The 17456-nt window shown below is 35.9% G+C and overlaps 2 protein-coding genes across 2 annotated transcripts; both read left to right on the top strand.

The window, feature by feature from the left end:
• The first annotated feature begins 5011 nt into the window (after positions 1 to 5011).
• LOC141632258 (cyclic dof factor 1-like) lies at positions 5012 to 6218 on the top strand. Its single transcript, XM_074444820.1, has 2 exons — positions 5012 to 5279; positions 5389 to 6218. Exons 1-2 carry the CDS (start codon positions 5118 to 5120, stop codon positions 6118 to 6120), a joined length of 894 nt encoding a protein of 297 aa, XP_074300921.1. The 5' UTR covers positions 5012 to 5117; the 3' UTR covers positions 6121 to 6218.
• Positions 6219 to 15176: 8958 nt separating this feature from the next.
• On the top strand, positions 15177 to 16776 carry LOC141632252 (dof zinc finger protein DOF3.6-like). Its single transcript, XM_074444815.1, has 2 exons — positions 15177 to 15493; positions 15979 to 16776. The coding sequence occupies exons 1-2, from the start codon at positions 15338 to 15340 to the stop codon at positions 16582 to 16584; spliced, it is 762 nt and encodes a 253-aa protein (XP_074300916.1). The 5' UTR covers positions 15177 to 15337; the 3' UTR covers positions 16585 to 16776.
• Positions 16777 to 17456: the final 680 nt, after the last annotated feature.

Genomic DNA, 17456 nt, shown 5'->3' with positions numbered 1-17456 from the left:
TTATAATTAGCGTGTTCTGTTTTAAGACATTTAGGCCATGTTCTTTCTGACTTAATTTCAGTTCATTTCAGTTCAGTTCTTTCAACTTCAGTCAATGTTGTTCAGTTCATCTCGTCACAAAATTAACTCTTACTTTAGCTGCATTCAGTTTATCTCGGCTCCATTCAATTTAATTTAGTTTGTTTCAGCTGAAAAGAACAGAGTATGCCAACATTGCAACCGCAAATTCTTGTTTAAAAGAAAATATTTGTTTAAATGTTAAAACGGGTGACGTATTACCCACTTGCATAGATTAAGACAAAAGAATACTCCATTTGTCCTGGTCATTTGTTTACATTCTCTTTTGGTGTAAAGACCAATAAAAGAGAAGGGAACCGTTTGTGAGTATAGTTAATGGATGACAATTTGACAAGTAGACAATAGTGCAATTTTAAGATTAAGTTAGCCGTAAAAAAGATTTTATAGAAAGATAAACAAATGGATGAGACACCCTAAAATGTAATAGGTAACAAATATGCAAAAGGAAGGCAATAATATCTAGTGAAGAAAACTTTATCTCATCTATTTAACTATGTGTTTGGCCTAGTTTTTTTTAGTCACTAACGATTTTGAAAAACGTAAATCAAACACCTACAATTTTTTCAAGAAATAGCTAACTAAAAAACTTATTTTCAAAAACATGAACATTTTTTTGGTAAGTTAGGCTAAAATGCTCTGAATAGTGTAGTATTTGACTCGTTTTAGTTACAAAACAGATACGCCCATTTTAAAGGAGTCCATATCTTTTTTTTTTTTTTTTTTTTTTTTTTGTGACGAGAAAACACGCAGCCGTTATCTTTGGTGCGCACTGGGTAAACCCTCAGATGTAATTCCAAAACAATTTAAGGTTGACTAACAATCACCATCCTTTAAAATCGTCAATACTTATTAAAAGCAAAAAAAAGTAATGTTGTATAATCATGAGACTTTTAAATCATGGTACTAAAATTGTGTAAATTAATTGGCATAAACACCTCAATTTAAGCCATAGTGCATAGCCGCATAGGCACATGGTTTACTTGTTGAACTGTGTTAATTGGCATCACACTTATTAGGTCACACATATGACGTCCTTCATAATACAAGGTGTTATTCTTACATAATCTTAGCAATTAGTGAAAAATCTAGTTTGGTAGGAATTTGTTTTATAACTTTGTGTTTACTTTCGTTATGCTTTTAGTCTTGTTTCCACAAATGTTGGTAGCTTTTTAATTGCCTGGTACAATTTGTCACTAGTTAGTGAGGTGTCGCTTCTTGGCCCATTCTTTTTTTAGCAATCATAAAACCATATCTAATTACTGATTTATGGCATACTATCAGCCACATTATTTAAAGTACAAGGAATAAAACTAAAACAAATACAATGAAAAAGAAAGAAGAAGAGGAAAGACAGAGTCTATATCATCCAAAAGTTCTTGAGTTAAAGATTTCTAGGCAATCTCAAAAATCATCTAAACGGTAAAAACCACAGTTGACAACCCACTCAGGCCAGAAGCCATTATCGGCTTTATAAATCATCACTCCATCCGAGTCAAAAGCCACCCAACCATTAGAAGTTTTAGATGTTTACCAACCAACATGCATCCACCTTAACTCTAATTGGATAATAAGAACTTTCATTTTCAATCAAATACAAAGGCGAACTCGATTTAATCTTCTCTCTAAAGTCCGCCTCCAAGCTAGAATGAAGTAATAAATTATTTCCATCTTTGTTCTTAGTGGTAATATGATAGGTCGAGAGAGCCGAAGACACAACTTATGATTGGATAATAAAACACAGGTCAAAACCATGATAAACAAGACTGTTTCTAACGCACCAAATACTCCACAAGGTTGCCAAAAATTGAATCATCGAATTAACAAGGTCCTCAATTTTATAAAATAATTGATCTATTTGATGATCCAATCACTGAGATTCATATAAATACCATTAATAGTTCTGATTCTGAGTGGAGAGGAAGTCTAAATTCTAGAAAACATACAACATCTCTTTAAATGAACGAGAGTCTCAATTACTTCTGTGCAAAAACAACAGTGACAAGACGGGTCAACATCAATACTTCTTTTCAGGAATTCGACTCCAATAGAGAGATAATTACTAAGGACCTCCCTAATTAAATCTTTCAAACCTAATGAGATCCCGATAGATGTCAAAGCTTAGTCTTACAAAAGTCCCTAAACGTGACATTGATTCCAGTCCTATCTTTGACTTTACTAACCTTTTCCTAATACGAGTCAAGAGCCACACCGTAACCCTTTTTTATCGTATAGTCACTCAAGCTAGAATGTCTCCAATATAAGGAATCATGTCCATCGTGAGACAGAGAGGAATAGCCTGAATTTCTGTACTCCGTTCCTCACTAATGTAATTAAAATTCCAACCTTGTGAATCGAGTAATAGATCTTTAACCTTTAGAATTAAGAGGGAAGTGTAAGAAGAATTTTCCCAATTATTCTGAATCCTGGTTTTTCACCATTAATCCACCCGAAGTACCAAACATTAAGCTTCGACTGATACCCAATTTTCCATCCGCAGTTAGGTAAAACAAGCTCCAGATCTCTACAATTCCAAGATATATTAGAGCCAGATTTTCAAGAGTTGATATCAAAGCGAGAGTTGGGTTTCAGAATGTTATATCCCTGAAAACAATTATGAAGCGTCCAATCAAGTTTGGCAAGAAAAGCTCGATTAAGATATGAGATATTTCTAATCCAAAGGCGGCCACGACTCTTAGGTACTAAGGAAATTTTTACTGCACCAATGAATAATTTTCGAAGATTTCACACTGTAATTAACCGATTAATAGGTTAATTGTAAGATTATGTAATTATTATGAAAAATACGAACGCCGACTTTGTTTCTTTATTTGTTGCGACTTTTCACTAAATACTCCAATTCAAAAAAAATAAAAAAAATCCCACAACCCTTGTTAAGCAATAAGACGGTCCGTTTTTCTTAAGATCATTGCTTTTGGTCTGAAATAAGACGGGTAACATGTCATCATTTTACAATAAAATGTTGTTATTTTTTGATAACATGTTACCATTATTGTTCACATCATTTTCAGGGTAAAAAATGATACCACTAGTCATAACATTTTGTGAATTAATTGGTTACATTTTCTTAAAAAATTGCAACATTTTATCCGTCTGATAAATAAGATCAAAAGTATCCGTCTGAAACAAGAATTTGTGTTTTTAAGAAAAGGTGCATTTTTTCTAAGGGCACATGGAAGTTTGATACTCCCACTTCTACAAACCACAGGATTTCAAAGCTTTGATAAAGACAACCTGAATTAATCCCACATACAATCCATAATCAACCAACTAATGACGTTTATATTATGCCTAATTATCTTTCTGCCTAATTTAAATATCTTATAATTAACTAACTAAATTGTATAAAAAATATCTCTCTGCCTAACTAAAATATCTTACTTAATCTTTATCAAAAATATAAAAAATATCTACAAAAAAGTTCTAATAAAAAATATCCTTCCTTCAAAAAAAATAAAATTAAAAAATATCTTACTTAACTAAGTACCGAGTAAATTTTATTAGTAATTACTACATGAGACAATTTTATTTACACTGAAAACGTTCTAACATGAGACAATTTTATGTACTTGCTTTGTTTAAACGTTGTTTTTTATATACACAATGGATGCTAGATTTCTTTTTGAGTAGAGAAATCAATTCAATAAAGTGGCTTTAGATAATTAAATAAAGTAATACTCCGTATGTGGTTTAGGTTGTTGATTGAAAATTTGAATTGTCTATCATCCAATTTATCAATCACAAATTCTCATTTGTGACGGCACATATCCGTCACTCTTGAGTGACGGATACCATTTTACCTCACAAAGTACCCACTTTTTCTCTCTCTGCAACACTATTTATGTGGTCCCCTTTCTCCACTAACCCATTTTGTTACCATTTTAACTCACAAAATATCCGCCACAAATGGTAATCCGTCACAAGGGAGACCAATTGTTTATCAATTAGCTGGCACAAGGGCTCTGGCCTTCCAAATGGTCAATCTATTGTTCACCTAGGAAAACGAAATACTCCCTCCTATGATCTTCCACATTATTTTTGGGGGAGTTTTTAAGAGGAAGAAGATTTGTGGTGGAAAATGAGGGAAAATGAAAATAAGAGAGAGAATGTGGGGTCACAAGTCATAAAAACCACAAATAATAGACTAATAAGGAAAGTGGAAGAACTTAGTGAATTTGCCATTTTCGGAATTGTGGAACATCTTAGTGAAAAGGAGGGAGTAACATAACGTGTGATATTGAAACTCAATATATTTCGGACATTTACTAAATAGCAATTCCGTTCATCTTTCTTCAAATTAAAGTTTTAAATTACGGTACAATTTAAAAGTATCGATGAAATTTGAAGTTCAAGGATACATTTACAATTATACTCCATAGTACTCCGTATTATGTGATCATTGTTTAAGTAGCTAAACACCTTCTTTTAAATTCATTTCGACTCTTATAAGTTTAGTTTTAGAAAATTTCAGCTTATAAGCTAAACTGAATGGAGCTGAAGTAAGAGTCAATTTGTTAATAAAGTAGCTAAACTGAAATAACCTGTAATTAAGCCAAAAAGTTCAGTCCAAAAGTTCGGCTCTTATATAACTTTTCTGAACTAAACCTATAATATTTGAAACGTTGCGATAAAATGGAGAGGGAAAAAAATCGAGAAGATTAAGATTGATGTGACAAAAAAATAAAAAAAAAATGGTGACACGGGCCAAAATCTAAAAAAGAGAAGATAATTAGCACTTTTCTCTTGCTTTCTTTTTCAAAGTGTGCAATCAAAATCTTTAACTCATAAAGCATTTAAAAGATTTACTAAAATTCATTAACATCCCCACAAATTAATTTGTGGCTCTAACTTCTCCCCAACTTTTTGTAGTTACTTGGCATGCACCTATATATATCTCCCAAAATTCTAAAAATCCATCATCAACTGGATAATATTTAGCAAGTTATAATAATCCTTTGACTAACTTTCCTGTAAAACGATTTTATACAAGAATTATTCAAATTCTTTTGAGTGTTGAGAAAATGTCAGACGTGAAATATTCTAGTTTCAGGCTTTTTGGAAGGAATATTCAAGCTTCTAAAGTTTATAATCATGATTATAATGATAATTTATGTGATTACGAGAGTATTAACTCTAATAATAATAACTCAAAACAGGATGAAAACAGAGCAAATAATTATGAGGTGTGTGTGCTTTCTCAATTTCCATATATTGCCAATTTTTCATTATTGTCTTCTTATTTTCGATTAACGAGTTTTCATAACTGAATAATCATTTTCTTCTAATGTTCAGAAAACTTCAAGAGACGAACAAAGGAATCGAAGCCAATCAACAGTCACAGAAGACACGAAAACCGCCTTGAATGCCAAAGACGTGAGTGACGGAACAAGTAGTACTAAATCAACTAATCAAAAAGATCAAAAATCTCTAAAAAAGCCTGATAAAATCCTGCCTTGCGCAAGATGCAATAGCATAGCTACAAAATTCTGTTATTTCAACAACTACAATGTCAACCAACCGCGACACTTCTGCAAGGACTGCCAGCGGTACTGGACAGCTGGCGGTACCATGAGGAACGTTCCCGTGGGGGCCGGTAGACGAAAAAACAAAAACTCGAATAATTCAATTTTCAGTGAAAATGAAGTTCATTTCCAAGGGCCTTATACATGGAACCCTATGGCTTGGCAATCGCGGTTTCCTATGCAATTTCCAAATTGTTCTTCGTCGAGAAAAAATTATAGGGATTCAGACGTCATTGAAGCTACGAATGATGAGATGAAATCGGGATATGGTAGAGTTGTGAGGGCTAAGACGATGAAATTTGATGATCCTGTGGAAGTCGCGAATAGCTCAATAGGAAATACACTAACGGTGAAGAATAATAATCGTCATGTTGGTATAAATCCGATTACAAAAACACAAACACGGTCTTTTGGAATACCGCAACAACAATATAATGGAAATGGGATTCATGATAGTAGAAATAATCCTGCAGCGTATTCTAGGTCTTTGTTGTTTCAATAAATTGGTTAAATAATTTTCTCATGATTTTGTTCTAAGGGAGTTCATGTTATTAGGATTTGTAAGTGGGTTTATTGGATATATGTATACAGAATTGTAATTGAAAGTTGCGAATTGTATTAATCTTGATGTAAATATTTATACAAAGGAGAAGGAAAGCTAGGACATAATTACGGATTTACGGTCCTAAATTAATTAACAAAGGAAAATGTCCTAAACAAAGGCAATAATAACTAGAATATGGAAACAACTAGGAATTGGTAATTTCTTTAATAGGTTCCCGCAAGATGGACGAAAAGTGAGATTAGGAGAGTAATGTGTTTCCCTTAAATTATCATAATAGACAACAGGAGTAGATGTTACAATGTAATTTGTGTTTAATCATTTGTGTCCCATTCTCATTGATAATTGATGGTTTAAATACAATGCTTTGGGCCTTAATTGTCTATAATATAAGCCGGCCCTAATACCCCCCCTCAAACTGGAGCATGTAAATAAAGAATGCCCAGTTTGCGAAGCAGGAATACAAATTGAGACGATGGTAAGGCCTTAGTAAAAATATCAGCTAACTGGTCCTTAGTGGATACATGAGAAGGCAGAATCAAACGATCAATAATCGCATCACGAATGAAATGGCAGTCAATCTCGATATGTTTCGTGCGCTCGTGAAAAACTGGATTTTGAGCAAGTTGAATCGCAGATTGACTGTCGGAGTACACATCAATTGGAGAGGAAAACGACACTCCAAGACTGAGAAGCAAGCCTTTGACCCATTTTAACTCACAAAGAACAGCAGCCATGTCTCGATACTCAGCTTCTGCGGAAGATAAAGAAACCGTGTTTTGCTTCTTAGTCTTCCAGGAAATAGGAGAACCACCGAGAAAGACGATCCAACCGGAGACAGAACGTCGAGTAGATGGATCACTACCCCAGTCGGAGTCACACCAGCCGGTCATAGTAAGAGCATTATTGACTCGAAATAAAAGGCCTTGACCCGGACTCCCCTTAAGATAGCGGACAACACGAAGAGCAGCGTCATAATGTTCCTTGCGAGGTTTACTCAAATAACGAGACAAAGTATGAACAGCAAAAGACAGATCAGGCCGTGTCACAGCCAAATAGACTAGACGACCAACGAGCCTACGGTATGACTCAACATCGTCGAGAAAAGCGCCCGTTGCCAACCCGAGATTGTGATTGAGCTCGATAGGAGTAGCAACGGGTTTTGCACCCAACAAGCCGGTTTCGGTAATAATGTCAAGGGCATATTTCCGCTGACTCAAGAAAATACCTTCGGAATTTCGTGCAACTTCAATTCCCAAGAAATATTTTAGAATGCCCAAATCCTTCATATGAAAACATTCACCAAGATACGTTTTAAATTTGGAGATAGCCAATGAATTATTTCCGGCTACAACGAGATCGTCCACGTAAACTAAGACGTGTAAGCAAACAGTACCATTGGTATAACTGAACAAGGAATAGTCGGAGTAAGATTGAGTAAACCCATACCGTCGCAAAGCAGAAGCTAACTTGGCAAACCAACACCGAGGAGCCTGCCGTAGACCATATAAGGATTTTCTCAGCCGACATACTTTACCTTCTTTTCCGCTACCAAAGCCTGGGGGAAGTTTCATATAAACTTCTTCATCAAGATCGCCGTGCAAAAAGGCATTATGTACGTCCATCTGATGTAGCTCCCAATTCTTGACAGCAGCAACAGCTAAGAAAGAACGAATAGTAACCATTTTGACCACTGGTGCAAAGGTTTCGCCATAATCAATGCCCTCCACCTGATGATTGCCCAAGATTACCAATCGAGCCTTATACCGTTCAATACTGCCGTCAGAATGATATTTTATTTTAAACACCCAACGACAACCCAGCGCCTTTTTGCCTGCTGGAAGATCGGATAATTCCCAAGTGGCATTATTTTCTAATGCTTCAATCTCATCCGCCATTGCCTTGCACCATTTCGGATCAGCAAGAGCAACACGGAAATTCGGGGGCTCATCATTGGAAGTAATGGCTGCAAGAAAGGCACGATGTTTCGTAGAAAATTTGTTACATGAAACATAATTAGCAAGGGCATAAGGAGTACCTGAGGAACGAGGCGAGTCGGGAGGTGAGTCGGGAGGTGAGTCGGAGGTGGAAGAAGTGCGTGTGGTGCCAACAACATATCCACGAAGACGGGTCGAAGGAATTTTAGTTCGCTTTCCCCGACCCATTTCATCAATCGAAGAAGAAGAAGCACCAGCAGTAGTGGTATGGTCCGAAACAAGAGGATCCGTTCCGGACTAGTAGAAGGATCCGGGCCCGTGGTAATGTCCAGATCGGTATTGGACCGTGTCTCCACGGCTGGACCAGGCCCATCCCCTATATGCTCGGCAATAAACTCATCACCAGTGGCCATGTCATCACACGAGTCATAAGACAATTGATCACTGGTAACGTCGGAATTCGAAATGGGGCTGGAGGATGAAGTAGTGTCGGGGATAAAAGGAAAACTATGCTCGTAGAAGAACACATCCCTACTTACAAAAATTTCCCGAGTGGTAAGATCAAACACCTTCCAACCTTTTTTATTAAGAGGGTACCCAATAAATAAGCATTTGCGACTCCTTTTAGCAAACTTGTCACCTTTGGTATGTAAATTATGGGCAAAACAGAGACACCCAAATGTACGTATATGGGTGTACTTAGGTGGCGAGCCAAACAAAAGCTCATAAGGGGTTTTATTAGCCAATAAGTGAGATGGTGTGCGATTAATAACGTAAGCAGCTGTTAAAATACATTCACCCCAAAAAGAGACCGGTAAATTAGCTTGAAACATCAAAGCACGAGCGACATTAAGGATATGGCGATGTTTGCGCTCAACGCGGCCATTCTGTTGGGGTGTCCCAACACAAGACGTACGAAATAGCACACCATTTTTGGTGAAAAAATCAGCCATGTTGAAGAATTCGGTGCCATTGTCTGATTGCACGGTTTTAACAGTGGCATGAAATTGAGTTTTAACTAAAGCAAAGAAACTCAAAAACATGTCGGTGACTTCCCGTTTATCAAGAAGCAAATAAACCCAAACAGTTCGAGAAAAATCATCAACAATCGTGAGAAAATACTTAGCCCCACAGCTAGACGGAGACCGATATGGACCCCATAAATCGCAGTGAATTAATTCAAAAATAGAGGAGGCCTTATTTTCGTTCAAATCAAATGAAGTACGGCTGTGTTTGGCTTCATGACAAATGTCGCAAATAATATCCTTATTAGAACGAGAATTACTACTAACACAAGGTAAAAGCTGAACTATTTTATTAGACGGATGGCCGAGACGTCGGTGCCACAGCTCAAAGGAATCAGCGCTCACCCGATGAATAGTTGGCTTGACCACCGCACGCAGCAAATAAAGACCATCCCGTTGCTCACCGACTCCAATCCTCGTCCTCAAAGACCGGTCCTGAATGTGACAAGATGAATTAGTAAAGCTAATGACACAATCGGTCACCGCAATTAATTGAGAAACGGAAAGGAGATTGCAGGTAAGACTAGGAACATATAAAACATTGCGCAAAACAAGAAATTCATTTAAGCGGACCGTTCCGGCTATAGTAGCCGACACACTCTCCCCATTAGGTAATGTAATCGGGAAGGGTGGTATGGGATGCGGGTCAGCCAGCCAAGTTTCGTCACCTGTTACATGATGCGATGCCCCTGTATCAATTATCCAAGTAGGAGACATACCGCTAAGACGATCGGAAGACGGAATTGAATTGGACCCGCCTAGAAAATTTACACGGGCAGAATTGCGAGTTGCAGAGGCACGCTTAGCTTTTAATTCATCGAGAGTCCGTGGCCTATCTCCCCACCAATCCGGGAATTTTTGAGTGCGAATAAAACAAGAAACGGCTTCATGTCCAGGAGCCTGGCAGAAAGTACAGGTTAGTTTCCGACGCTCCTGCCGCTCGGCATCGCGTAAAACGCGCCAGTCCGGAGTGGACCCTGCTGAGGCAGACGATGAAGGCTCGTGACGAACAGCGAACGCCATTACTTCCGCGGTGTCGGGAACAGTAGAAGAAGAAACAAGGCTTTCTTCTTGCAAAACAGAGTGGTAAACACGATTTAAAGAAGGCAACGGAGTAAGACCGAGTTGTTGGGATAGAATTTGTTTATACAAAGTAGGATCTAAACCCATTAAAAATTTATAGACCCGTTCCGTATCCTGTCGAGCTAAAGCATCCTTACCAATATTACATTTGCAATCACCGCATTTGCAAGCGAAGGGTGGTTCGTAATTAGCAATAGCATCCCATAAGACCTTCAATGCGCCAAAATAAGAGGTTACAGTCATACCTTTAGTTTGACGGCATTCATGGAGTTTCTCTTTGAGCGCGTAAATACGCGACCCATCAACCACACTGAATCGTTCCTGAAGTTCGAGCCATAGTGCACGGGCATCTTCGGTGTAAGAAACGGATTGCTTGACCGACTCCTCGATGGAGTGCATTATCCATTGTACAATCGTACAGTGGACAACTTCCCACTGTTGAAAAAGAAAATCATCATCCTTTGGTTGTTTTATCGTACCATCGCAAAACCCGAATTTGCGGCGTGATTTGAGAGAAGTACGCATAGAACGACTCCATTCCTCATAGTTATCGCTGCGAAGACGGATATGAGTGATAGATTGACCGGGCCCTTCTTGATTTGCGAGAGAGAAGGGTGAAAGAGGGTCGAGTTTCTGCACCTCGGTTTTGGTTGACTGATTAGGGTTTGTCATTGTGATGGCGGAAGCGTAGATTAGGGTTTAGGAGATGACACTGATACCATGTTACAATGTAATTTGTGTTTAATCATTTGTGTCCCATTCTCATTGATAATTGATGGTTTAAATACAATGCTTTGGGCCTTAATTGTCTATAATATAAGCCGGCCCTAATAGTAGAAGAGACTAAAATCCAAGTTCACTCAAATATTTTGAGGAACGAATCTACATGTCATCAAATAATTACGATGTACAAACTTTTTATATAAAATCTTTTTACATATAGCCTGATACTCTGTTAGGATAATGTGGTTGCGAAATAGTGGTCGTGTACTTGTGCAAGGTTCTCTCCATTTTCTAAAAAAAATGAATAGTCCATTTCTTTTCAACAGACCGGAACGTATTCTAGCTACATCCAATTACTCCAATTTTATGCATGCAAATAAAGAGAAAATGGGTGTAGAATAAACCCTTTTATTATATACTCCCTCCGTCCCAGTCATTTGTTATCCTTTTCCATTTTTGGGTGTCTCAGTCATTTGTTGTCCTTTCTATTTTAAGAATGAACTTGATGAGTAATTTGATAATTCTCATTCAATTTGTTCCACTTGTCATTTAGTTATTGGTCATTTCTTCTTTCCTTGGTCTTTGTGCCAAAACCAAATGACAACAATTCACCGGGACGGAGGGAGTAAATCTTAGAGAGGAAATGAAAAGAAAGAAAATGGAAAGGATCCTTAGGTCATTATAAACGAGCCAGGACAAACCTAAAATACAGGAATTTGGCAATACATAGTCAATAAAACATCAAAACACGTACAAACCTTGAAGCTTGCAGAAATGCAAGAGTTGAGACGTCCCGGGTTCGACTACCCGCTGGGGCGATGATCACTTGGCCACTGCAGCCTCCGAAGGGAGTAGTTTACATGGTCCATGTGGTGGTGCGGGAATGCATGGGCCCGGGGAGATTCAACCCCTTCGTCATAAAAAAAAAAAAAAAAAAAAAAAAAAAAAAAAAAAAAACATGTACAAAAGCTAAAAGATATTTTGATATATCATGTTCCTAGTTTTACTCGTTATATCCCTACACTTTTTTTTATAAAATTTCAGGTTTTGCTCTTTCTTTTATTTGCGTGCATTGACAACGTTAATTTCTGTATATACATTATTAAACGATAAATTAATAACAATAAGTGAACATTGTGTTAATTATCAAAGTCCCTGACTTGGGATGTTAGTTTGTCATTCATATATATAGGGTAGAATATGAAATGTCCTTAGCCAGTTCGTATTTGTCACACGAATGAACCAGGTCTAATTTTTTTTTTCCCTTGTCTTTGTGTCGCCGAGATAAGCGATCTTATTGTTTTCATTATGTCAGAAGCATAAAAAAAAATTAAGAAAATGGCAAAATAAAAGTATATTTTAGGGGAGTAAGGCCCTGTTCTTTTGGACTTAAAGTCACTTAATATAAGTTCACTTCAGATTCTATAAGTTCGATTCGATTCGATTTAGATCCTATAAGTTCGATTCGATTCTATAAGTTCGATTCGATTCGAGATCCTATAAGTTCGATTCAGATTCTATAAGTTCGATTCGATTCGAGATCCTATAAGTTCGATTCGATTCGATCCTATACCTCACTTAATTTAAGTTCGATTCGAATCCTATAAGTTCGATTCGATTCGATTCCAATAAGTTCGATTCGAGATCCTATAAGTTCGATTCCCGATTCGATCCTATAAGTTCATTCGATTCGATTCGATCCTATAAGTTCGATTCGATTCGGATCGAGATAAGTTTGATCTAAAAAAACGGCTGCAGTACAAATAAGGGGAGTGATTTAACACAATAGTATATGTACGTTGATGATTAATTTGTTGGGCTCTTTTTTGGGATTAATTTGATCTTGAAAACCAAAATTGGGCTGGTTCACCATAAATGGGCTCTTAATAGCTTATTGCTACATTAGCCCATTCTTCACATGTCAATATTAACTCTTCTATAGTAGTCCGAACATTGACCTGACAAACGGGTCAATCGAATCCGAGTCGAGTTCGGGTTTGCTGGCTTTGGGTCGGGGTCGGGTCGGATCGGACCGATTTAGTTCGAGCTCGGGTCGTTTTCAGGTCAACTATTATCAAGTTATTTATGCATAATAATCAGTTTAAAACAATAAACATTTGTGTCGGGTTATAATAGGTCCGGTCAAACTCGGATCTTGAGTTCAGGTGTTGAATCGGGTATGGGTCGGTTATTCGGATCGGATCAATTTTGTCACGTCTATCCGAACTTTGGCGCTACTTGATTGTAACATTTGTGAGTTTGTAGAATGGTAATCTTGAAACACAAAATCTCATTGAAGATGAGCACTATCCGTTACAAGTTGAACACGGTAACACGGATAGTCCTCTCTCATAATATGCAAGTAACACTATTCATAGGGTGTTCCATTTCCTTCCCCCACACTTGCCCTCTTATTTGCCTTATTGTGAGAGGCATTATCCGTTTTCAACTTGTAATGGATAGTGCTCATCACCAGCGAGACCAACTCATCTTGAAATTGATAGTAGTGGTAGAATAATGGTTTTATATTAGTAGCCAATAGTTATGAATTTTGTCCGAGTGCGTTCTTGAAAAGGCCACCTGTCATATCCTCAAATTTTATGTACTTTTTGTTTAAAAGTTGTCAATTTATCAAACGTCGTCAAAAGTTAATATTTTATGAAGATAATTACATAAAATAATATGTGGCTTAGGTTTTTTTTAGACAAACGTTATGTGGCTTAGGTTGATGATAGAAATGTCTTGTTTCCAATTTACTAATTAGCTGGCACAAGGGCTCCAGCCTTCCACAGGCTCAAGCCACAAATTCTTGTGGTCGCTTAGGAAAACCAAATACTTACAGCATGTGATATCGAAATTCAATATATTTCAGATATTCTCTGTAAATAGCAATTTCATTTATCGTTGTTCAAATTTAAGTTTTGAATTATAGTACAATCTTAAAAGTATTAATGAAATTTTAACTGTAAATTATGTATTATCCGATTATTGTTCAAGTAAATGAACTAATGGCCTCATTGCAATTTTCCACAAGCACTGAAATTATCAAAATTTTGCAATGTTGAGAAAGCACAATATAGCGGTCGCAATGTTATATCGTATATTTATTCACAAAAAACGCTATTAATAATAGTCCCATTCACACCAAAATGTAGGGTATAAAAGTTAAAACATTACTAAGAAAATTCATATAACTTATTCAGTTTTACGTAGTAAAGTACTCCCTCCGTCCCGGTCAATTGTTGTCCTTTCGTTTTGGCACAAAGACCAAGGAATGAGGAAAAAGACCAATAACTAAATGACAAGTGGAATAAATTGAATGAGAATGATCAAATTACTCATCAAGTTCATTCTTAAAATAGAAAGAATGACAAAAACGATCGAGACACCCAAAAAAAAAAGACAACAAATGACCTATTGGAGAGAGTAACTAATATAACTAAAGTTATTAAACAAATCCTTTATTATAATTGATCTAGCCAATTCCAATTCAGTGGAACAAAGATTAGATTACTTAATAGGCAAACAAGAGAAATCATCTTGAAATTGATATTGTTATCATGAGAGTGCTTTATATGTAAATTAGTATACAATAATACTTTTGTGACAGTGTTTCATACACATTCATATAAGAATCAGCTAGTCTTGTTTGTGACGGGCTAATTCCGTCACAAGCTTGTGACCTCTTACAAAAAGGGAGAGGAGACAAGGTGGGGCACTCCTCATGTGCTTCCCACTCACCTCTCAATGGGTATTTTGTGAGAGGAAACCTGTATCCGCCACAAGCTTGTGACGGATATCGCCCGTTTTGTGTATAAGAATTAGTGTAAGTAGGTATGCTTTCTCATTCAATGACTAGAAATCCACAATTGAAACCCCTCGAATATACGTAATAGCCTGTAAATCACGTTTATCGGGTCAACATAGAGTAAGAGGTTCGAAGTTTAAAGTACATAGTTTATTGATATTGTATAAGACTAGGATTTTAGAAAAATTGATAAAAAATGTTGACATGGGCAAAAAGGGTAGACAATTGGCACTTTTCTCCTGCTTTCTTTATCAAAGTGAGCAATCAAAATCTCAACTCATAAAGCATTTGAAAGATTTAGTTAAAATTCATTAACATCCCCACAATTTAATTTGTGGCTCTAATTTCTCCTCCACTTCTTTTAATTATTACTTGGCATTTACCTATATATATTCCTCAACTCTCATTCCTAAATTTTCCATTATCAACAACTTTGCTAATTCACATAATAATAATCACATTAATTAATAAGAGAGAAAAGCAAAACAAAATAGTTTCAAAGTTAATTTTATTCTTTGAGAAACTCTTCTGTAAAACGGTTTTATACGAGAGTTATTGTAATTCATTTGAGTGTTGAGAAAATGTCAAACATGAAAGATTCTTGTTTTAGGCTTTTTGGAAGGAATATTCAAGCTGCTAGAGTTTATAATCATGATTATGATGATAATAATTGTGATTATGAGAGTATTAGTTCTTGTGATAACTCAAAAATTGATGAAAACAGAGCAATATATGAGGTTTGATTTCTCAAATTGATATGATAATTAACACTTTCTTGGTTGCTTTTTTATTAACTACCCAATTGTTGTTTTCTTTAAATTTGAAATGGGTATTAATTAGTTTACATGAATTTAATCATTTGTTCAATGAGTAGCTTATAATATTGTGTCATGAAAATAAAAAATCGAGTTCTTTTGTGTACATCTGACCCCTTTATAACGCAACTTTCGCATGGTAGCTTTCTATTCATGCATTAGCATTAGCAAAGTTTAATTTTAAAATTTGAATTTGAAAATATAGGTTTAAATACATGGGCGTGAATTATTAATGCAATAGAGTAACTTTAATTATGGGACGACAAACCCTATTAGCTCTCTCGCTCTGTTACTGTATAGAATTACCGTAATTAACTAGTTTGTGATATTTGAATGGAAAAATACATACGCTTGCTTTGATATAAATTTATTCACATATTGATTTATCATTTTCTTCCAATGTTCAGAAAACTTCAAGAGACGAAGCAAGGAATCGAAGCCAATCGACAGTCACTGAAGACACGAAAACCGCCTCCAATGGCAAGGAAAACTCGTCTCAAGACACTCATATCCAAGATATAAGTGATGAAACAAGTAGTACTAAATCAACTAATCAAAAAGACCAAAAATCTCTAAAAAAGCCTGATAAAATCCTACCTTGCCCTAGATGCAATAGCATGGCTACAAAATTCTGTTATTTCAACAACTATAATGTCAACCAACCGCGACACTACTGCAAGGACTGCCAGCGGTACTGGACAGCTGGCGGTACCACGAGGAGCATGCTCGTAGGTGCTGGAAGACGAAAGAACAAAAACCCGAATTCAATGTTCACTGAAAATGAAGTTAATTTCCAAGGGCCTTATATATGGAACCCTGTGGCTTGGCATTCAGGGTTTCCGATGTCATTTTACTCGTCGACACCATCCACTAGTCCGAATTGTCAGTCATCAAGAAAAAAGTGTAGGGATGGTGCTATGCTGTTTTTCGGAAATATTGATTCAGACGTCATTGACGAAATGAAAACCGGAAATGGCAGAGTTGTGAAGGCTAAGATGAGTATTATTGTATGAGATCGTCTACCGGAAATGGCAGATAATGCTGTTATTGTGCACCTAATCAAGTTAGGAAGTAATTTTTAAGAGCAAATTAAGTGCTTTATTGATTTTGTAGTCTATGTATTCTTGTATGAGATAGTCTACACAATAGATACTAAAGTAAATAAAATGATTAGAATGGGGGAGTATTAAAGTTAGTTGTGGAAATGATCATTTTTAAATCAGTTAAAACTTCAGCAGGCTGTAAACAACCCAATAGTTATTCACTGATAATAACCTTTTAAAATCACTAATTAACACTTAAATCACATCTAAGCTTAAGTTAATTATCCTAACAATTTTTAGGACTCAAAAATTAGTCATCACTCAATTTTTTACAATAATTCAACTTGATTTGATTTTTATGCTCATTTTTGACCTTAAAATCATAATATTTATGAAATAAATCCAAATTAAATTAAAATAATTTTAAAATTTGAATTTTAAATTTGAACATTCTGGAATAATTCCATGACACTCATAATGTCAAAAATCATGGTTAAAATTTTCGAATTTATTTTGAGAAAATATAGTTGCATTTTATCGGTTTTATCTCATAAAACATCTAAAGTATCTAAAAATTAATCCAATCAACTTTACAACTTTAGATCTGATTAGTGGGATATTTATGCAACATAAAATAATTTTCTCATGCCATGCAAATTACTTTAGCTATTTATGCCAAAATAGTCACTATTTATGCTATTTTTACACTAAAAATTCATAAATCATGTTAAATGAGATCATTTAATCTCAAAATTTACATAAACTCTGTAAATTATGCATGTAACAACATATTAAAGTTTCATAACCCAATTCGAAATATAACTATTTTTAACCATTTAACC

Source organism: Silene latifolia, chromosome 2, assembly GCF_048544455.1.
Source record: "Silene latifolia isolate original U9 population chromosome 2, ASM4854445v1, whole genome shotgun sequence".
Lineage (NCBI taxonomy): Eukaryota > Viridiplantae > Streptophyta > Magnoliopsida > Caryophyllales > Caryophyllaceae > Silene > Silene latifolia.
The sequence above is the reverse complement of the archived record's forward strand: the minus strand, read 5'-3'. Positions and strand labels throughout refer to the sequence as shown.